This window comes from Sminthopsis crassicaudata, chromosome 1, assembly GCF_048593235.1.
Source record: "Sminthopsis crassicaudata isolate SCR6 chromosome 1, ASM4859323v1, whole genome shotgun sequence".
Lineage (NCBI taxonomy): Eukaryota > Metazoa > Chordata > Mammalia > Dasyuromorphia > Dasyuridae > Sminthopsis > Sminthopsis crassicaudata.
In genome coordinates this window covers 10,581,907-10,603,368 of record NC_133617.1, presented here as the reverse complement: position 1 = coordinate 10,603,368, position 21,462 = coordinate 10,581,907, and the positions used below count along the sequence as shown (strand labels likewise).

Here is a 21,462-nt window from a genome sequence, read left to right as displayed (position 1 = left end):
CCACCCTTACCTCCTCCTCCTCTCCCACCCAAATAGCAAGAATCTGATACAGGTTAAACATGTGCAATTCTTTTAAACATACTCTCATATTTGTCATATTGCACAAAAAACAAGATCAAAAGGGGAAAAACACGAGAAAGGAAAAAAACTAACCAAAAAAAAAAAAAAAAAAAGGCTTTGATACACATTCAGCATTCCTAATTCTCTGGATGCAGATGGCACTTTCCATCTCAAGCGTATTGGAATTGCCTTAAACATCTCACTGTTGAGAACAGCCACGCCCACCATAATTAATCACCACGTAATCTTGTGGCTGCCATGTACCCATCTCTTGGCTTTACTCAATTCAGCATCAGTTCCTGTAAGTCTGTCCAGGCTCTGAAATCATCCTGCTGGCTGTTTCTTATGGAATCATATTTCCTAACATTCATACCATCACTTAGCCAGCCATTCTCCACCTGACGGGCACCCAGTTTCCAGGTCCTTGCCACTATAGAAATGTTGGCACAAGTGGGTCCTTTCCTCCTCTACCTTCTCTTACAAGCCCAGTGCAAACACTGCTGAGTCAAAGGGCACACTCAGTTCGACAGCCCTTTGGGCTTAGTTTCTAATTGCTTTCCAGAATGGCTGATTTCACAAATCCACCAACAATGCATTCGTGTGCCAGGGGAAAAACTTTTGTAAGAAGGCCCTCTGATAAAAGCCAAATTTATAAGAATACAAGTTACTTTCCATTTGATAAGAGGTCAAATGATATCGTTTTTCAGTTTTCAGGTGAAGAAACCGGGTATCTATCGTCCTATGAAAAAGTGTTCTAAAATCACTATTAAGGAAATGCAAATTCACGCTCTGATGCACCGCCTCACACGACGGCAGAAAAAGGAAACATGATCAGCATAGGAAGGATCACTGTTGGTGGAGTGTGAACTAGTGCAGCCATTCTGGAGAGCAGTTAGGACTCTGCCGATAGCTCCATAAAAGCGTGTCTCTCCTTTGATCCTGAAATGGCGAGGCTAGGCCTGTGTCCCAAAGAAAGACACTTAAACCAAAAACCCCAAACGTACGTGAGGAGAAAGGGCTCGTTGGCCCAAAAACATCGTAAAAACCGATTTGTACAAAACCGGGGTGGCTCTTCTGTGCGCCCGAGAGTTGGGGATTGCTGGAAAGCGCGTGATTTGGGGGATGGCTGAAGAGCCGGGGATCTCATCGTGCTCTAAGAAACGACTCCAGGAAAACCTGCAGAAACTCGGATGGATCAGAGTGGCCAGAACCCGAACACCGGACCCAACACAAGGACCCAGTGGGAGGGGCTTCTCAACAAGACCATGCCCCAAGACCAGCGCAGAGGGCTAAGTGGACCATGGGCTTCATGGGTCTCAGAGGCCGTCCGATCCACAAGGCTCTCAGCCCCCCCTTCGTGAGGTTCCTATCATGGTAAACATCGAACCTCTGCCTGGCCCCTCGTCTTGGGGAGGGAGGGAAACATTTTGGAACACAAAACTTCAAAAAACGTTAAAGTCCTTTTAATGTCATTGGGCAAAACCGAACACGTACAGACATGTGCATCACACACGTGTGTATTTGCAGGCATGTGCACACATGTCTGTGGATACATAATAGGAAACACTCTAAAGTTGCTCAAAGTCAGTTGAGGTCCCTTCTGGAAATTTCCAGAATAAACGCAGTTTGACAAGTTGAGGTTGAGGCTCGAGGTGCCCCAGGACCGGAGGTTGCAGATCTGTGTGGGTCCCATCGGGGGAGCCTCGGCTGGGCCCCAGGAACCCTTCTGGGGTAACCCTGCCCCGCGACCGGGCTTGGCTCCAGGCATCCAGGAGACCTCTGTGCCCCGTCGATGGGATGGCTCCCGGGGGGCTGAGGCCCCTGACCCAATGGGTGTAAGCCTGTGTATCCGCTCACTCCTGGGGGGAACAATGGGGGGGGGCCTGTGGAAGGGAGCAGGAGAGGGAGGGCCCCGAGATGGACGGCCCCTCCGTGACCAGCCAGCCTGGGGCTGGCCTCTGGATGACGGGCCCAGAGAATGGTCGGAGGACAAAGCCTGCTCACCCCGGAGAAAGTGCAGCATCGGGCCCCGGCGCAGGAGCTCTGGAGCCGCAGTCAGGCACTTGGGCAGCGGGCGACCCCCAGCACGGGGGCTGCACCTGTAAACCGGCTCTAGAGCAGGGCCCTTCTCGGGGGCTGCCCTGACCAGTCATGGGGGTTGGGGGAGAGTGGGTGCCGGCTGCTTTCTGGCAAGGAGCCGGATCACACCCTTTGGCATTAACTCCAAAACCATTTATTTCAGGGGCTCTGCCGGGTGATTGCCGTGCCCCCCCTGGGCCGGAGGCCTGTGGGTCCTGCTGCTTCCAGGCCCTGGGGGTTGTGGGGGGCCCCGGTGGTGAGTCTGCTAGGAAACTAAAGCTGTTGTGGGGAGGGGGCTCAGGCTTCTGGGCTGGTTGCTGGGGGAAGTCTGCAAAGCGTCCGGATGGTCCTCTGTGTGGGTGCCCTCCGCCGTCGGCAGGGGTGCACTCTCTGGGGAGTGGTCCCCCACAGCGGCTGCCGAGGAGCTGTTGGGGGGCTCCCCCTTGGGGTGCTCCACCCTCTCAAACAAAATCAGCATCTCGCAGTGCAGGGTCTGGGGGAACAGGTCCACGGCCACGGCCCGCACCGGGCGGAAGGGGGAGCCCCTCACCCTGTTGGAGGGCGCTCGACAAAGACTTGGGGAGAGGAGAGTGGCGTCAGTCTTTCTGTGCCCGCTCGGGGAACCCCCAGCCCACGGACATCCTCTCCCGGCCCAGGCCGTGCTCCCGCACCCCCTCCCTTACAGAGGCCCCGTCAGTCCCCCAATCACAGAGGGGGTGAAAGGCAGAGTGACCAAAGGGGCTCCCCCTCCCTGGCCCACGCCCCCCCCCCCCCGCAAAGTGGCGAGCACAACTCACTCCACAAAGTTGCCCATGGCCGCCCGCGGGTTGCACGACACGTAGAGCAGCTTCTTCAGGTGCTCGGCTCTCCGGATGGCCAGGATCACTTTGGAGTCTGGACAGAGGGGCAGAGGTCAGAGCAGCGCCCCGGGCCAGCCCCCGGCCTCCCCGCCCCCCAGCCCCGGTCACTCACGCAGCCCCGCTCGGGGCGGATCCAGGATGGCCGTCAGCCTCTGGGAGGCCAAGGAGGTGATGAGGGAGGGCGCCAGGTCCTCAGCTTTGCCGCAGTGGAACTCGATGTTATCGAGGGCTGCGGGGGGAGAGCCCACGTGAGGCCCCGTTCCCCTGGCCCCCTGCGTGGGCCCCACATCCCAGCCCCCCCGGGGATTCCACACCTCCTCAGAGCTTGGCCAAAGCTGCCTGGGTCCCCATAGCCCCTGCCCACACTGGGCCTGCTTTGCCTCCTCCTTCCCCTTATCCCTCCGTGGGCCCCCGGCCCAACCCACCATTGATCTTGGCATTCACTCGGGCATCTTCCACAGCTTCCTGGCACAGCTCGATGCCAATCACCTTCTTCACCTTCTACGAGGGGGACGAGAGGGCTCAGGGCCCACTTCCGGGCTAGGGGCCCCACGGGCACCATGGGCAGAGCCGGGAATGGAACGCACCCCCTTGCCTGGGGCTGGCGCCAGCTCTCGAGGTGTGGGAGAGGGCAGCAGCTCCCCCTAGTGGACGCCCCCACTGTGGGTCCCCGGACTTTGGACCAGGGTGCCTGCAGGCTCTCCCTCCCCCCTCGCCCCACCCCCGCCGCCTCAGGCGCTCACCCGGGCCAGGGAGAGGCCGATGGTCCCAGTTCCGCAGCAGACGTCCAGCACCGTGCTCTCCTCATCCAGCTGGGCCCAGTCCCGGATGGTGGTGTACAGGACCTCAGCGGCCGGCGTGTTCACCTGGGAGCCACAGCTGGGATGAGCCTCCCTGGGGCAGAGTCCGAGGAGCTCCAGGAGCCAGGGGACCATTTCCCATCCCCCTCTGTGGTCCCCGCCGCCTCCACGGGACACCTGGAGTGTCACCCAGGCCGCCCGTAGCCTGCTAAGCTCCCAGAGGCCCCCAGGGCAACCCTTGTTTCCCCAAACCATCGGGGCCAAGGCGTCCGGCTGAGTCCCCAGAGCCCCCCTCCCTGTCGGCCACAATCAGTAAGCATTTATTAAGCACCAGGCAGTGCAAAGGCCATCCCTGGCCCCCAGAAGCTGGAAAGGGACGGGCCAGGACCCGTGCGTTTCAGACTTGGTCCCCCCGGCCCAAAGGGCGTGTTCCCAAGGAGAACGTCCAGCCGGCAGACCCCTTACAGCCCAGACACAGATGGGGCCGAGGCTCTCTCTAGCCCCCCGCACTTCTATTGGGGGGTCCTGTCCCTCACACCGGGGGTCATTCTGGGTTCCTCACCCTCTCTCACCCCCCTATGCCCACTGAGGTCCCCTCTGCCGCAGTCTGAGACCAGCCCCTCCACCACGGGTGCAGACCCTTGCCGCCTCCCTCCCCATGCCGGACCATCCTTTGTTCAGCTACCACAGATACCTTCCTCAAGCTCAGGTCTGACCCCTGCTGCATATGCCACTGCCCAGGCCCCGCCTCTCTCCCTCCCCACTGTCTCCAATCCGGGGGCCTCAACCAGCCCTTCCTCCCCTCCCCAGGCCTGGCCGCGTCGGAAGCCCGGCCCTCGGAGCTCCCCTTCCACATTCTCTTTTTAAAAATCACCCTGCTCGGCCCCTTGTTGGAGACTAGAAGTAAAACCCCCATAATAAATGGCCACATGGCCAGGCCCGGGGAGGGAGGCGGCGCTCCCAGGGCTCCGAAGAGCTTCAGGCCATTCCCTTTCCCAGCACTGCGTCCCCAGGCTCTCTTACTTCTTCCCACAACAAACCTCATGGGGGTCCCGGGCCCCCCGGACCGTTTCCCACATCTCCTCAGGGAAACACTTCGTTTTCCATTTTCTGGCAGTGCCCTTTCCCTTTACGCCTAGTCCTGTGTTTCTCTCTGGAAGACTGGGAAGTCCCTTATTCTGTTGGAGGTTCTGCCTCCAAGGCACTAAAGGAGGCTCTGAGAGGCTCCGTTATTCGGAAGCTTCCTCCCTGGCTCTCTGGCCTTCCCACTCCAAGCTCCCTGATCCTCACAGTGCCGGCTGCTGAGTCTTGTTTGTGCTCCTGACTGTGGTTCCTTGCCAGGTAAGCGCCCTCTCCTGGCCGCCTGCAGGACTACTCCTTTGACCTGGAAGATCCAGATTTCCAATCTGACACTGGGCTTTTGGCTGGTAATGACCTGGAGTCCTTCTACTTTACTATGCCCCATTCCAGGAGATCTGGACAGTTTTCTCTCTAGATTTCTTGAAATAAGATATCGCGGCTCCTTTTTTCTTCCTATGGTTTTCGGTTAGTTCATTAACTCTTAAAATAATGTCTCCTCGGTCTATTTTCCAGGTCACTGCCTCTGATGTGAGACGTGCGGCACTTTGTTCTATTTTTCAGTCTTTTAACTTTGATATTTTTTAATTTTCTCACAGACTCATTTTCTATTTGAGCGATTTTAGTTTGGGGGGGACTTGGATAAGGTCTTGTGCCTCTTGGGTTAAACTGTCCGTTCTCTTTCCAAAGTTTCCTCCACCGCTGTCCTTTCTTTCCAGGCCTTTCCTCCACTATTCTCCCTTCACTTCTGCCATCGCTTATCGCTTCTCCTCAGAATCCTAACGGACCCGGTGGGAAACCAGCATTCTTCCTGGGAGCTCGGCGTGAAGTGTTAGAATGAGTCTCTTTTGAATTTGAGTCTGGGGCGTCCCTGGTCTCACAACAGGGGCCAAAGTCATGAGTTCTGATCTAGCCTCAGACACTTACAGCTGTGTAAACTGGTAAGTCAGCATCCCCATTTGCCTCAATTTCCTCCATCGTAAAAGGGGGATAATAACAGCGTACATGCCCCAGGGTTGTCATATTAAATAGGGAAATATCCATGGAGCTCTCAGCCCAGTACCTGGGCCGCTCCCTCCTTCCTGCTCCCTTCCCTCCACCTTTGAAATTCTGCCCATCCTCCTCTTTGTGGTGGCTGGCCCCAAGCTAGGCCTCCTGGGCCCCCCGATTCCCCTGGGCTAGTTCTGGGTGCAGTGTGGGAGCCGGCCCAGCTTCCCTGGGGGCCAAGACTGGGTCTGACCTCTCCCTGTCTCTCCCCCAGCTCTGCAGCCCGACGAAGTGACAGGAAGGACTTCACAACCCTCCCCAACCAGCTCCGGGAAGTGACCCATTTCTTGTCCGGCGCGCCGTGAGTGGCCCTCTGTGTCCCTAGCCATCCTGCCTGCTGGAGGTCACAGGAACAAAGCCTCGCTCCAAGGGCAGGCGCAGAGAGTGGGGGCAAGAGGCTGTGGTCCCCCAAGTCCCTTCCACTCTCCCAGGTATATTTTGCTTATCCTAAAAACAGGAGCAGCAACATTTACACCGTCCGCCTGACGGTGTGTCGTGGGTAAAGGCATCGGGAATAATTCCCGTTTGGGGGTTCCAACCTGTGATGGCAGCGATGTTAACCAGCACACCAAATGGAGAGACTGCAGGAGCCCATGACTCAGAGTGCCGCCCCCCTTTCTTTCCCAATTACATGTGGGAGGACCACGAGGACGGCCGCTGCTGGCAACAGCCGGGGACTGAGGTGACCCCAGGCTGGGGTCTCAAATAAACTGGGGCTCCGAGCTGGCTGAACTGATGTAAGACTGAGGCCGAGCCAGCCTTCAAAGTGGGGCTCTGCTCCCAGGGACTCTGACGGCGAAGGCCTCGGGGCCAAAACATCTGAGAAAAGCAGGGCCGCTCGTGGGCCCAGCTGCGAAGCGCCCAGGTGTCCCTATGCACTCCCCCATCTGGATCACACTAGAAGGGACTTGAAAGTCCTTCCAGAGCTCAACATTGTATGACTTGCCCCCTACAACCAGTGCCAGGGACCCTCTGTCCCCCCCAAGGTCCACTTTCTCGGGGGCTGGTCTCCCCTGGCTTCCCTCAGCCCTCAGCTAACTAACCTTCCTCTTGGAGAAGTGCTCCCTTGAGATTCCTAACCTCAGTTTCCCCCCCGCCCGCCCCTGGCCTTCTTCTGTCTCCTCAGTGCTCAGCCTGACACACACAGCAGGTGCTTCATAAATGCTCACCGACATACCTGAAAAAATGCATGAGGGGAAATGCGGAACTTGAGCCCCAGCAGCTCCTCGTGGATGTACTTGTCTCCGGCGACGTGCTCCAGGGGCAGGTCCTCCCGGTTGGGGGACTTTCTGAGGGCAGACAAGAGGAAGGCGCCTGCAGTGGGGGGGGCAGCACACGGCGGGCCGGGGGGGACCTGAGGCCTCCTTCCAGCCCCCCCCCCCCGGGGCCCACGGGAGCTCACCTCTGCCCCTCCTCCACAAAGTAGAGCGAGGTCACCCCGCCGAGCCGGCCGGGCTCCGCCATGAAGTGCTGGCCCAGGGAGGCCTTCAGACGCACCAGTTCTTCCTGAGTGAGTTTCTGGGAGGGCCGAGAGACAAGGTGCCCGTGAGGAGGGACGCTCGGGCCTGGGCCCCCAGATTGTGGAAGCCCAGGGACTGCTGAGGCCAACTGGAGCCTTGGCGGGAGAGCAGAGTCAGGGGGCTGGGCCCGCGACCCCACTGCCTCAGCTATGGCTTCCCCCAGCCCTCCTCTCACCACGGGGGACCCAGGGCTCTGCCCTGATGGCCATCAGGGCTCCTGGCCCAGGTTCCCCCTTTTGGGCACGCCCCTTCTCACCCCTGACCTTCACCCCTTTGCCCCTCAATGCTGCCCATCCTGCCTTCCGCCACCACGGGAGCTCTCTCAAGTGCTTATTAGCCCTCCGCTGCTCCCGAGGGTCCCCAGACCCAATGACCAGGTGCTCAGCCTTCGAAGCCTCCATACACCCCCAGCACCCTCCTACTGCTCAGCTCCGGGCCTTCTCTTGGGCCATCTCCCCCTCCACGCTGACCCCTGACCTCCCGGCTCCCTTCAGGCCCCAGCAGCAATCCCAGCATCCTCAGGAAGCCTTCCCCGTTCTGAGTTTTCTGGCCCCAGATGGACCTTGTCTCTGCCCCAGCTCCTCCAGGGCAGCCCAGGGCTTGGTCCAGCCCCTGCCTTTAACCAATGGCCAGACTGACATTGCAGCACCTGACTCTGTGTCTGCAGGACCTCGGTGTGCACTGGTCCCTACATGATCAGCCCTGGCCTGGTCCTTGCGACCCTGGCAGGCGGCTGCTGCCAGGATCCCCATCTCACAGGCAGGGAAACAGAGGCAAACGGGCCAGATGACTTGTCCGGGGGCCCTCCACCTCCCACGTGCTGGATTCCCACCTCGGAGACCAGTACAGGAGGCCTCTCGTCCCCCTGAGCACTGCCGGGAGGGGGCTGGGCCCTTCCCCCCTGCCTCCAGTTCCACCTCTGGGGGATAATCCCCACCAGGCTCTGGGGCCCTCCTCCTCACACCTCGGATCCTGCCTATGTCAGTGGAAGGGGGTAAAGGCGGAGGCCCAAGGCCTCCAGCTGGCCCCTGAGAACAAGGACGGCTCCTGACGGGTTCAAAGAGCGTCCTCACTTCACAGAGGAGGAGACGGAGCCCCGAGGGACCTAGGCTGATCCCTGAAGAAGGGCGCCTCAGAAGGCGGCGGGACCCCTAGGGAGGCAGCGGCTACCTGGGGGTGGAAGTAGATGATCACCATGACCTCGCCGCTCCTGCTGGTGCGCACCGTGAGCTGCCGCCAGTGCCCCTCGTACGTCTCTGGGCTGTACACGGAGTACGGGGTCGACCTGCAGAGTGCCACCGTGTCAGCGTCCCCGCGGACCCCGCCCAGCTCCCCGAGAACAGCCCTTCCCTCGCTCCACCTTGGGCTGGGACCGCTCCTGGCAAAGCCACCCAGACAGAGCCGACCAGCCAAAATGGGGCAGAAGGAAGCCGCGGACCCCGAGGAAAGCCCAGACTGACAGCAAAGCCGGTCCCTGCCTAGGGCTGGGGGGAGGGGGCCCAGGCCCCTCAAGGACCCCTACGGTTCTCTCCATCCCCCCCAATGTGGGCCCCCCGGCCTCACCCACCGAATGTACTCCTGGAAGGCCCGGACCACATGCTTGGTGCCCAATGGGATGTGGATGGTGTCGAAGGGCTCCACCACCGCACATGTGCCGCCCTTGTACTTGCCCAGGCGGCAGCCCACCGTCTTGTCTTCCTGGTTCACGCCTGTGCCGATCAGAAACTCGCACTTGTTGCGGTACTCCGTCTGCGCAGAGAGAAGGCGCGCTGGCCACGCTCCGCTTCCCGCCAAGGCGCGGACTCCGGAGCGTCTGCTTTGGCAGGACCCACCCTTGAGACTCTGCAACCCCTCTCCCACTGGCCCCTAGACACAGCAAGGCCCATCAGGGGGACGGGGAGCTTCGGTAGCCGACCTTGGCTTCAGGAAAAAATTACGTGTACGTGTAAATACCCCCGCCCCCTGGCCAGCAAACCCACCCAGCCTGCCATCCTGGCGTGCTCGCCCTCTCAGAGGGGACCGAGGAGGGAGAAGCCCCCCAAGTACACCCTGGAGCCTCACCTGCAGCGGGGACGCCTTGATACCTTCCAGGGGGCAGCAGATCCTGTTGAATTTCTGCTTCTGCACAAAGAGCCAGGGCAGCAGCGTGCGGTTGTTGTTGCCGATCTCCCTGGAAGAAGCAGACTGGACGGTGCAGGAGGGCCCCGAGTCCCTCCTCCCCCCTCCCCAGCAGCCTGGCCCAGTCCGACCTGAGGGAGGAGTAATGCAAGCAGAGAAGGACCCAGAACGGCCAAGGGCCTAGACCCAGGCCCCTCACTGCTGCTCATGACCTGAGCGTAACGGGAAGTGGCGGGCCCCAAAACTCTGGCCTCCGAGGAGAGCACGAGCCCAGCACCCAGAGGCCCTTCCCCACAGCAGCAGGCCAGCCAGTCTAATTTGGCAACTGATCTGATGGGGACCGTGTTCAAATCCTGCTCAGGCACTGGACCTCAGTGAGCCTCAATTTTCTCACCCGTAAGATGAGACTAAGATTGGTCACCTTAGCGACCTTAAAAACAAGTAAGATATTTTACAAACTATGTGGCTCTGTGACTATCTCCACCTGCCTATCTAATAATCCCCGACTAGTCCCACCTCAACCTCGAGGGAGCCAATCCGGCCTGCTGACGCTCAGCTCCTGCTTCCAGCCTTTGCAGAGGCCGTGACCTCCCAGAACCCTTGTTCCTCAGGTGCCACGCCTGATCCCCAAAGTACTTCGGGCTCTCCCACACCCCTCTTGTTAGCACTTCCTGCCCGCAGCTGTGCTGGTGCTGGGGACCACGGGCCATCCCGTCCTCTTCCCTCCCATGACAGCCTCGAGACAGGCCTGAGGCAAGGGGCCAGGTGGGGCCTCTCCCTGAACAAAGGTCTGGAGTCACAGACTCGCCACCAGAGAAACTGAGGGGAGCGTCTGAACCCAGGAGCTACCCACAAGGACACACTCTCTCTCTCTCTCTCTCCACCCCCCCCCCCCGTGGCCTCCCCCACATTGTTCTGCCTCCCCTCTGGAGCCCCGGCACTTGGCCGAGCTTAATTGAGGCTTCTCGTTCTGTGGGTCAGTCCGCTGGAGGAGGGTCCTTAGCTATCCCTCTAAAGACTGCAAAACCCTTCCCAGAGTCCCGGCTCCTTCCAAACCCTGAGGGGACTGCTTCTTACAACTTTATCCCGTCCCTTTTACGGGCTGGGAAACTGAGGTTTTGTCGAGGGTCCTGCTCAGCAAATGAACAAGGCAGGACTCTGGCGGCCCCCAGACGGCCCCTTCCCGCATCACAGAATTATCTTTGGAAAAGGTTTCTGGGCTGTATCAGAGGGAGGCTGGGCTGCCGGGGCTGCTCCCTTTGGCCTGGAGATGGCAAATGGGCTGGAAGACGGGCTGATCTGCTGGCCAAAAGGACCACCTGGGAGCCCTCCTAGCGTACTGGGGGGCCATGACTGAATGGGAGTGGAGCAGCTGGGACGCAACCTGGGGTGAAAAGGAGAGTCAAAGAACTGGGAGGGAAGTAGTGAGCCTGTGCTGGCCTTGGCCTGGGCAGCCCCCCTCCTGCTGCACCCCTCCCCCAGGACTTACCTGGCCACTCTATGTTGGACCTGCCTTTCAGCAGCCCCCCCCCAACTTGGTCAGTTTCTGCAGGACCCAGCCCCCAGTCACTTGATCAGTTTCTGCAGGATCCACCCCCCCCCCACTCACTTGATCAGTTTCTGCAAGATCTGCCCCCCCCCAACTTGGTCAGTTTCTGCAGGACCTGCCCCCTACTCCCTTGGTCAGTTTCTAAAGGACCCGCCCCCTACTCCCTTGGTCAGTTTCTGCAGGACCCGCCCCCTACTCCCTTGGTCAGTTTCTGCAAGACACGCCCCCTACTCCCTTGGTCAGTTTCTGCAGGACCCAGCCCCCAGTCACTTGGTCAGTTTCTGCAGGACCCCACCCCCTACTCACTTGGTCAGTTTCTGCAGGACCTGCTCGCACTCGCGCTGCTTCTGCGCCAGCTGCTCCTCATAGGGCACGCTCCACAGTGGGGTCACCACGTCAGCGATCTGCTTGGCACTGGGCGGCTGGGTGGGGGTCCCAGGCAGATCGTGCGGGGCGCGTTTGGGCTCAGCCGGGCCGCCGTCGTCGGCCTCGCGCTTCCTCTTCTTGGCCAGGGGGTCAGCCTTGGGCTTGGCCAGGCGCAGGCTGAGGTTGCGGCCCTTCCAGCGGGCCCCGTGCAGCACCTTGAGGGCCTTGTCGCGCTCCTGCTCGCTCTTGAAGGTCACGAAGGCAAACGTCTGCTTGCCGAAGAGCTTGGTCTTGTGGGGCTGCAGGCCGTACTTGGCCAGGAACTTCTTGACGTCGTTGAAGCCCACGTAGCGCGGCACGTTCTGGATCTCCACCTTGTAGATCTCAGACGTGAACAGGTCGTCCTTGATGTACCCGTACAGGCCGGCCGCGTCCCCCTCCGAGGTATCCTCGGCGGTCCCCTCGAGAGCGTCTTCGGCGGTCCCCTCGGGGGTGTCCTCCCGGGCTCCCCCGGCCTCCTCCGCCATCTCCTCCCCCGTGGGCGGCCCGGGAGAGTCTAGGCTGGTGGCCCCCTCTGGCTCTGCCATGATCCCCACCTCTGCAGGGGAGAGAGGCGGGGTGGGGGGTGGGTGGGTGTTAGACCCCGGCCCGCCCTCTCTAGAGGCCCCTGCACAGTACCCAGAGGTGGGTAGATCCCCAGGATGGGACCCCTTGAGGACCAGAGCGGGGAGTGGGGGGGAGGGGTACCGGGGCCGCTCAGTTTGCAGAGGGAGATCACGTGGCAGGATGGGATGAGAAATAGTCCCTGCTGGGCCTGGGGAACTGAGGAAGGGCTAAGGATTTGGGGGAAGGGGGGACGCGGCCCTTCCCTAAGCAGGACAGCTCTCTTCCTCCCCCGGGCGGGAAATGGGAGGCCCGGACCACGCACCCGCTCCGGCCACCCGAGTGGGGCTCGAACCCGTGGCCCAAGAAAATGGCTTTAGACCCTCACCCTTAAGCCGGAACACGCGGCCCCCAGCGCGATCGGGCTACGCCTCCACCGCACACGCGCGCCAGGGCCCAGGTTCCGCGCAGGCGCGCCACGGCTCCCTTCGCGCACGCCCATCGCGCACGCCGAGTACCACGCCCCCCCTCCCCACTCCCCTCTCTCCTCCCGCCTCTAAAACCATTTCCCGCAGCCGCTCCATAACGTCAGCACGTCCGCCCCTGACGTACCAACCGCCTCCCTCCAGTCTGGGCCTCTTCCCTCTCTCGTAGTGATTCTCCTAGGAAACGGGCCCTCCTCATTGGTCCTCTCTCTCGACGTATTAAAGCCTCCGGACGTGAAAACAGAAGTGGGCGGCCGCTTTCGGCACGGCCGGAAGTGGGCGCGGCCGTCGCAGTGGACGTCGGGAAGGCGCGAGCCGCGGCCTGGTTGGGACACAAAGCGCCCGGTGGGGCGGAGCGAGGTGTTTCTTGGCAGTCGGGAGCGCGCCCGCGTGCCCGCATCCCGGCGCGCGGCGCTTTGGGCGGGAAGTCGGAGGGGGGCGGAGAGAGCAGGCGGAAGGAGGGGCGGGGCGGGACAATGGCTTGTCCACCGCCCGCGGCCCCGGCGCCTCAATAAAGTTGCGTTGGTTTTGAATGCGCGGGGGCGGGGGCGTGTTTCCCGCCGCCGCCGGGGTCAAGGGGCCGGGGTCGCGCGCGCGCGCGGGCGGCGGGGCTGAGCTGAGGTAAGCGCGGGGCGAGGAAGCGCCAGCGCTAGTCGAGGGACGCACCGGACCGAGCGCCGCCGCACCTCCGGGACCAGTCTCCGCCGCCGCCGCCGCCGCATCGCCCCCACGTTCCGATGGCGGCCGCCAAGGTGCGTGTTTGCGTGCGGGAATCGTGGGGCCGGAGCGGGGAGGGCGGCGGGGGCGGCTCACAGGCCCGAGCGAGGCCGGTCGCGTGTGGCTCCCCCGGGCCTCCGTAGGCCTCGGTCGGCGCCGGCGTGGGGGGGGGGGTTGGGTTCGGGCCGGGCCCAAGCCTGCGCCCAGCCCAGGGTAGCCTGCCCGCGGTCCCCGGCGCTTAGGGAGGCTCCGCGGGCCGGCGGCCACGTGGGCCCCGGGAAGAGGAGGCACGTGGGCGGGAGGCCGCGGCGACACGTGAGCCGCCGGCGGCTGGGCCTCCTCGGGAGCCCGCGGGGCCTGGGCCAAGGTCACGCGGGGCGCCCCTTTCGTTGGGAGCCCCTCGGGCCGGCTCTCCCTCCGTGCGGCCCTGGCCGCGCCCTGCCCAATCCCGGGGACTCCGCGGTTCGGAGAGAAGCGGAGCCGGCCGCCCACCCCGGGGGACCCCGCAGAAGGGTGGCCCCCACGGAGGCCCCCACGCGTGGCGGGACTAGTAATTCCACGGGCGCCCCATCAGGATATCCTTCCCCCAGTGACAGATGCAGGGCCCCCACCCTGCACGCCCCCAGCGGGCACTTTGTGGATGCCTGGCTTTTCACTCATTCGGACACCCGTGGGCATAGGCTCTGGGGGGGGGGGGCGCCCACTCTGGATTTCCCCACCGGCTCCGGTTCCCCATAGGTGGATCACTGAGCCCTGGGCCCCTGTCCTAGTCCCCACGTGATACTCCTACGGGCTCCCTGGGTCTGCCTCCCGGCCCCTGCGGGGCCTCCAGCCCGGGGAGGGGCCGGGCCGGCCTCAGTGTGCTCCTCCGTGAAAAGGGCGGGTTCTTGTCTCCCAGGAAGCTCACGAGGAGCACGACACCTCCACCGAGAACGTGGACGACTCCAACCACGATCCGCAGTTCGAGCCCATCGTGTCTCTCCCCGAGCAGGAGATCAAGACCCTGGAGGAGGATGAGGAGGAGCTGTTTAAGATGTGAGTGGGGGGCGGGGCCGGGCCTGCTCTGGGCTCCGTGGGGGGGGGGGGGTTGTGTCCATCTAGCCCTCCTCCCCCTGAGGTAAAGTGCTCCAGGCTGCTAATCACTTAGGAGAGACCTATGCGAATAAAAGGGAGGGAAAAAGGTGAAAGCTGAGCCTTGTGACCCACCCTCACCTGGACTTCTTGGTTCTGGTCACTTCCCTCGGTCTCCCAGGCCTCTCTGAAACCTCCTTTCTTACAGAGCGGTAACATTATGACATTCCCTAACATTCGGGTAGCAGAGCCCGTTCAGCCCTCCCTCCAAAGAGGGCGCCACACTCGGCTGCGCCCGTGGGCCCCTTTCCTTCCTCCGGTATTTCTTGGGCACAGACCCGGGGGGCAAAGGGGACGCTCTCCAGAGCGGTGTCCCGGCTCCCCTCCTCCACGGGCACCGCCAGTCCTTCCGGGACGGCCTCCGGTGCGTTTCTCCGGTCGGCGGCGGGCTTTCTCTGGAACGTTCCCACATCAGAACGTGATTGCGGGGGATGGGGAGGGAGGCCCGAGGTGCTGGGAGGTTGCAGAGGAGTCGGGTACAGCCCGTGAAGGCCGGAGATAACAGGACGGTGGAGGGAATGGAGAGCGGGGGGAGGGGTCCGGCCCCTCCCGCTGGCACTAGGCGATGCAGCTCTGGTTCCTTGGCTGGCATGGCGGTGCCCGCTCTGCGTGGGCAGCGCCCGCGTGTCTTTGCTGCCCCTGCACCAGCTCGCGTTGGTGTCTGGTCCCCCCCTCTGTGACCGCCTGCAGCTTGGTCTCCTCCCCTGAGCGGGCTGTCCTGGAGCGTGGGTTGGCTCCCTGGCCTTGGCCCAGTCTCCCTTTTCAGTGTTGACTCCCCTCCGGGCCCTGGGCGCTCTGGCCCTGGCCTCCTTCCTGCTGTGCCCCTCCCCCAGCACCAGTAGGCTACCCCCAAGGCTGGTTTCCAATCAGCTTTGTGGGGGGGGGGGCTCCCAGGAAGGATGTAAGCTCCTTGGGGGGAGGCCGTCTGGCCTTGAATCCACCCCCCCCCCCAGCCTGGCATGCAGTAGGTGCCTACTTGATTCGTTCCTCCTGTATCCTCGTCCCTGCCCTTTGAGGAGATTTCTTGCTGTGCCACGCTCTCATGCCCCCGCCCCTCCCCCACCTCTCCCTTGCCTTTTGGGTGTCCTGAAAACTCAAACGATGGGTCTGTGCTTCCGGATGGGATGTCCCGGAGCACGTCGTAGTCCCGGAAGGACGGGACCCTCTTTCAGGGAGAAACGCGGGGTCCTTAAGAGCGGGGTGCAGCCTCCCTCCCTGGGCCAAGGAACCAGCCTCGAAGGGCTTTCCTGTGCACCCTCCTCCACTGAAAGGGCTCCTCGGGCTGAACATTCGGTAGCCTTTCCACAGCAGCTCCCTTCTCCCGTCCCCCCGATTTTGATGCATGGCTGGGGGTGGTCAGTCAGTATTCTGGCCCTGAGTCCCAGGTCCTGACCACTCGGGTAGGTCTAGGTGGCCATCCAGAAAGTGCCTCAGTTGTCCCATCTGAGAAATGAGCACGAGGGTACTCGACTGTCATTTGGCCAACGGGGCCTGTTTGTCTCCCGTATCAGCCGGGCCATTGGTTGACTGAGACGAGCAAACAAACGGGCTTTTGAGCCCCAGACGCGAGGCGCGGGAGCCCGAGAAGCCGAGTCTCGCCTTGGGCCCAAGATGGGCAGAAGCTGGCACCCAGTTCTGTTCCCCTCGGAGGCAGGCCTTCCAAGGGCCCAGGAGGAAGCACCACGTGGCCGGTCCGGTGCCTCCTTTTCACCCCAGAGTTTAAATTGTATCGGGTCTGGTGCCAGATCGTGGCGTGACTCCGTCTCTCCACAGGAGGGCCAAGCTGTTCCGGTTTGCATCTGAGAATGACCTTCCCGAGTGGAAAGAGCGAGGGACGGGCGACGTGAAGCTGCTGAAACATAAGGAGAAGGGGACCATCCGCCTCCTCATGAGAAGGGACAAGACTCTGAAGATCTGTGCAAATCACTATAGTACGTGCCCCCTTTGTGTTGGGCTGGGACACGGCCCCAGGGCCGAGGGTAACGGGGAATCGAGGCCGAGACTTCCGTGCTTCTCCTGAAAAGACAGGAGTCGCTCTTTGTTCTGAGCAGGTCGCATGAGGCTGTGCCCGGTGAGCACCGTGCAGAGATAGCGAGACCCTGGGGTAGCCTGGGAAACATTGGGGCCTGGTGCAGATGGGCCTCTCCGGGCACGGGGGTGAGGCTGGTTCTGTGAGAGGTCGCCCGGAGGCCTCGGTGGGACCCCATCGGGGCTGTTTGATGGCTTCTGGTCCTTGTCCTGCTGAAGGCCCATCTTTGGGCCCCCGGGTGGGCCACTCCACCTCAGTCCCTTTCTCTATTAAGCGAAGAGGTTTGGGATTTATCTCTAAAGTGAGGACGTTAAAAAGCCCAGCCTGCTGAGCAGGGATAACTGATCTCCTGTCGTCATCGGTGGGCTCGGTCCCTCGACACCCCCCAAGGTGGTTTGGGGCGATGCCCGTGCCCAGAGCAGCATGAGAGATGCTGCTGGAGAGTGCGCTTCCAAGGGAGGGCCGCGTGGGGGTGTCGCTTCCATTTTTGAGTGACTGATACCTGGGGGTTCTGATCAGAGGGAGAGAGTGAGCTGTGAGAGCGGGCTTAGGGCACGGCCCTTGTTCTTTCTTGTCACCTGTTTTCTTTCTTTTTTTTTGCCTATAAAATTACACGGGTGGCGCCTGGGCCGTGCTGTGGGGACAGGTGCATCAGCGCTTTCCCGAGTAGTTTCAGTTCCTGTCCCCAAAATGGTTTCTTGCACACGGGATACTCTGCTGTTAAGCAGAGATCCAGAGGCAGCGGTCCCTGCTCCACATGGGAGCCTTGTAGCCTCGGGCTGAGCCCCATGAATCCCTCCCCCCCCCCCCTTTTCCCCACATGTTACCAGGTATATGTTTCCGCCAAGCCTTTTTCAGTGCACCTGAGGTGGCAAGTGGAAGCGGGGACCAGGAGAAAAGCAGTCAGGGGGGGGTAGCATCACAGAGAGCCTGCTGCCTTTTCGGGGAGTCGGGCTGTCAGTGCTGAGCTGTCTTCTCCCCCTTCCCTTCCACCAGTAACACCACTGATGGAGCTGAAGCCCAACGCGGGCAGCGACAGGGCCTGGGTCTGGAACACACACGCCGATTTTGCCGACGAAAGCCCCAAGCCCGAACTGCTGGCGATTCGATTCCTAAATGCAGAAAGTAAGTGAGCGGCCCAGGTGGCAGAGGTGGCGGTCAGTTGATAGCCATGGAACCCAGAGCCTTGTCTGAGTTAGCGGAGAGAGCCAAGGACAGGAAATGGCTGATTTGCTCAGGTTTTCATAAGTAGAATTAGAACTCAGTCCCTCGAGCTCCCAATCCAGAGCTGACACTCTTTTCTGTTCCTGAGGAGCAGAGCCCCTGACCAGGGGCTGTGGGTCCACCCTGCTGTTGGTCGCTGAATAGGGAAAGCTCAGGTGAAAGGAGAGGGAGGCCCGGAGAGGCTGGGCACTGACTTGGGCTGAGGACCAGGTCATCCGGCTGCTGCTGGGCTGGGGGCCCAAACGGCCTGGGGTTTGGCTTCCTTGTTCCTGTCTCAGCAGCCTCACCGGGTCAGGGTTTGGTGGCCAAGGTCAGCAGTGGGGGAGGATTGCAGGCGGACCGCCCAGTGAGTGTTGGCAGGGTCCGTCGACGGTGGCTTCCCGTCGCCTGAGCCTCTGTCTGCCTCCGCTCCTGCAGTCCTTATGGAGCACCCCTTAGGGGCCAGGGAGCATTAAAAGCTGAAGTGGGCATGACGGCAGCACCTCCCTCCCCCAAAGGATGGGTGTGAACCCAGTGCCCAGCCCAGAGCAGGGACAGTCGAAATGCCCACTTAGGTCTCGGTGTTGGGGTGTAATCAAGATTTAGGCGGGCAAGTCCTTGGAGATGAGACCTTCGTTTTCCTCACCAGTAAAACAGGAATCCTCTCCCTCTTGGGATTGGATGCGATTGCCAAGTTAAGTGACAAAGTTTTGCCCCTGGGGCCACGGGCACTTTGTAGGGTCTCCCGTTGCAATGGGCAGGAGGGAGGGCTGGAGGAATGAAGTCTCTTTTCCTCTCGTAATAGATGCCCAGAAGTTTAAGGCAAAATTTGAAGAATGCAGGAGTGAATTAGAAGAAAAAGAAAAGAAAGGTAAGTGGCGTTCCCGGGCCCGATCGCCGCCGTCCCCCACCGTCCCCCGCAGACTCACTCTGTACATGACTGCCTTCCTCAGTCTTGCTGCTTTTCCGGTCTGCTAGAGAAGTGACCCCCGGTGTTGCCAAGTCCTTGCTCTGGTGAAGGGCCGTTGCAACTGCCTGGGAGACATCCCGGAGCCCAGCTGAGACTTGGAGAGTCTCCGGACAGGTTCTGGAGCCCCGTCGTGGCTGTGTAATTAAGAGGCTTGTGTCCTCTTTCTCTTTGCCTGTGTAGTTCAATCAAAGAAGCTGTAATTATGGAATTGAATGGGATGGCAGTGATTCTAGGGCTGAGCAGGCTGGTTTCTTTGGAGGCTCCGGTTTATATGCCTTCGTATATAGTGCATTGAAATCTTGGGTGACGGAGTAATCGCTCTGCTTCCTTCCCGCTGGAGGGAAGGAGGGTTTTAGAAGAAAATGGGCGGGAAGCTCTACAAGTTGACTAAACAGCTTGACTTTTGCCTCCAAATCTAACATTTTAAATGACCAAATTGCCTGTTTGGAGAACGATTTAGAATGTTGGCTTGGTGGATCCAGCTTCTCTGCTGGGCTTCAAGGGAGCCAGGTGGCCAGGGAGGGGTTAAAGTCTGAAGTGGCCTCTGCTCTCCAGTTAGGCCGTCTGGTGAGTCCTGGGGATCCAGGGCGAGGAGGGGCCCCCTCTGCTCCTGTAGACCCTGGCCCCCCAGTGGGGGTCTCGGCCCACCGGTCCTGGTCGTGCCAGTGCTGTAGGGGCTGCTGCTGAATCCCGCTTGGTGTTTTAGCAGGAGTAGGCAAAGAAAGCAGAACCGAAAAAGTGATGGAGAAGTTCTCGGAGCTGTCGGTGAAGGAGGAGAAGGAGGAGGAGAAGGAGAAGGAGGAGAAAGAAGGCGGCCCAGAGCCCGAGAGCTCCGAGGCGCCTGCGAAGGAGACCAAGGACCAGGACGTGTTACTGCAATAAATCATCTCGCGGGCCTCGCCTTCTTTCCTTTTATTTTCTTATTTTTTGTTTCGTTTTTTTTTTTGTTTTTTGTTTTTTTTTTTTTTTACAAGGGACTTTATATCAAGAACTGAATTCCAGCCTCCAGGTTGTTTTCTAAGCTTTTACCCTTTCGAAGATGTCTTCAGCAAACCCATTCCCAGTCACATGTACTGCGCTCGTAACATTCTTTTCCATAGTGGAAACACTTATTTATAGTACATCCAAAAGAGTGAATAAAACATTTGAAAGCTGCATCCAAGGACAGGACTGAGTTTTATATGTTTACTTAAACACACTGATGGCTGTAACCCCCGGCATTGGTTGTTGTCGGGTGCCTTTGTCTTTGTGTTGGTGACTTAGGGGCTTTTGGGGGTGCGTCAGTTAGTTTAACGGTGTCGTTCACAGGCTTTGAGGGAATGTCCCCCCTCCCCCCACGCTAGATGCTTCATTGGTGATGTACCAGCTAACCCAGCCCAGTTGCAGCATTCTGTTGGGGGCACAGTTGGCATAGCTTGAGTGGTAGAGTCTTCCCGTGGGCCCTCGGGCCTGGGAAGCCCTGGGTAGGACGCTGTGCTCTCTGGATACCTTAGTGTCGTGGCCTTGGCCAGCCTGGGAGTCGAGGTGAGATAGGTGGAGACGGCTCTTGTGCGGCCTTGGTCGGTGGGTCACGGCCTTGGTTGCTCCCGGTGAGCGTGGGGGCTGGGCTGGGGTCCCACTCTTGGTCCCAGCTCTCTAAGCCACCCTTTGTGTTTCACCCCTTTGGCACGAGGCCCTTCCCCCATGGGTGTCCTCCCTGCTCCGGGGACCTCGTCCTTGGGCCACGGACCACTCCTCATGGGGCGGGTCAGCGCACGAGTTGAGGCAGCATGGGGGTTCCGGTGAGACTTTGGTGACACCCGGGAGCCACGCACCTCTGGTGGAAGGAAGGATGGCAGAACGGTGGCCGGGGGTCCGGTCAGGGTCAGCTTCTCTGAGTTGGGCGTGTGTCGGGTCTGGTGAGCGGCATCCCCCCCAAGGAGGTGCGGCCATCATTCCCCTGCGCCCCCAGAAGCGAAGAATACCTCACCCCCCACGTGCCCTCAGGGATGTCACCAATGGCTGTGGCCCGTGCCGGCTCCCCGGGTCCTGTCTCGTTTGCTGTAGTCTCTTCCGTTTTAAGCCAAGAGCCTTCAGCTTGCTTAAAATGAAAGGCCTCCCCTAGGGAGGACGGTTTTCTGATTTCGAGGCTGAAGGTTTAGTTTTTTTTTAAAGGTTTTATTCTGCCATAAGCTTGAGAAATGTTGACTAGCTGTGTGACCGGTGAGAACCGAAAGCCACCCAGGCTGGCATTTTATTTCCACTCTTCACTGTGAGCTTTGGAAAGCAACATAAGCGGTTGAAAAGCATATTAGCCTATAGCGTTGCTCAGTAGTACTAGGTCAAAGGACTCGCTTCAGTTGGATTTTTTATCTTGGCCGGTTCCTTCAATTGTTTTCCTCACCACCCACCAAAGGTGCTTTATTTCAGACCAAGAAAGCATGTCGTCTCACCTGCTGAGAGTCCTTCCTTAGCATCCTCCACGAGGTCACCGTGTTCATTCTGTCCCAGCTATAGATGTTACCGTTCTGACTTGGTGTTCGCCCTGTTTGGGTCTGTGTTTGTCCATTTAAAATTCCCAGCCCCCCGTCCCTTCTCAGTGGAGTGCCCTTCCAAAGGAAGAGAGGGATTGTTGGAAAGAGTCCATGCAGACCGACTAACCGAAAGTTTCCTTCTCCAACTGCTAAACTTTTGTTCTTGTCACCGTCGGGTCTCTTAGAGCATTGTGACTCGGACCGGGCTTGGCCCGTCCGGGAAGGAGGAGGTTGTCAGAGACCCCTTGGGAAATCTGATGGGGGGGTGGGGGAGTGTCACGGGGACTTGCGCGACTGTGAGATCGAGCGTTCCCTTGGGTTCTCTGGCGTCTGTG

The 21,462-nt window shown here is 60.4% G+C and overlaps 2 protein-coding genes and 1 non-coding gene across 6 annotated transcripts; 2 read left to right on the top strand and 1 right to left on the bottom strand.

Moving 5' to 3' along the window:
- Nucleotides 1–1,501: 1,501 nt before the first annotated feature.
- TRMT2A (tRNA methyltransferase 2 homolog A) lies at nucleotides 1,502–12,976 on the bottom strand. Of its 2 annotated transcripts, none has more exons than XM_074292780.1 (12): nucleotides 12,692–12,976; nucleotides 11,417–12,074; nucleotides 9,505–9,613; nucleotides 9,011–9,192; nucleotides 8,614–8,728; nucleotides 7,326–7,441; nucleotides 7,101–7,212; nucleotides 3,743–3,865; nucleotides 3,425–3,500; nucleotides 3,112–3,228; nucleotides 2,937–3,033; nucleotides 1,502–2,714 (listed from the first exon to the last, which is right to left on the bottom strand). In XM_074292780.1, exons 2-12 carry the CDS (start codon nucleotides 12,061–12,063, stop codon nucleotides 2,405–2,407), a joined length of 2,004 nt encoding a protein of 667 aa, XP_074148881.1. In that variant the 5' UTR covers nucleotides 12,064–12,074; nucleotides 12,692–12,976; the 3' UTR covers nucleotides 1,502–2,404. The 2 variants fall into 2 exon arrangements, with proteins under 2 accessions (XP_074148881.1, XP_074148872.1); XM_074292771.1 differs by lacking the exon at nucleotides 12,692–12,976 and adding an exon at nucleotides 12,468–12,609.
- RANBP1 (RAN binding protein 1) lies at nucleotides 12,885–19,771 on the top strand. Of its 3 annotated transcripts, none has more exons than XM_074292794.1 (6): nucleotides 12,885–13,316; nucleotides 14,180–14,316; nucleotides 16,186–16,343; nucleotides 17,438–17,566; nucleotides 18,450–18,515; nucleotides 19,321–19,771. In XM_074292794.1, exons 1-6 carry the CDS (start codon nucleotides 13,302–13,304, stop codon nucleotides 19,494–19,496), a joined length of 681 nt encoding a protein of 226 aa, XP_074148895.1. In that variant the 5' UTR covers nucleotides 12,885–13,301; the 3' UTR covers nucleotides 19,497–19,771. The 3 variants fall into 3 exon arrangements, with proteins under 3 accessions (XP_074148895.1, XP_074148905.1, XP_074148912.1); XM_074292804.1 differs by having other exon boundaries at nucleotides 12,889–13,316; nucleotides 19,324–19,771; XM_074292811.1 differs by lacking the exon at nucleotides 12,885–13,316 and adding an exon at nucleotides 13,579–13,831 and having other exon boundaries at nucleotides 19,324–19,771.
- Nucleotides 18,564–18,694, top strand: LOC141552389 (small nucleolar RNA SNORA77). The gene has a single exon (XR_012485183.1). It is a non-coding gene; the product is annotated as a small nucleolar RNA SNORA77 (small nucleolar RNA).
- Nucleotides 19,772–21,462: the final 1,691 nt, after the last annotated feature.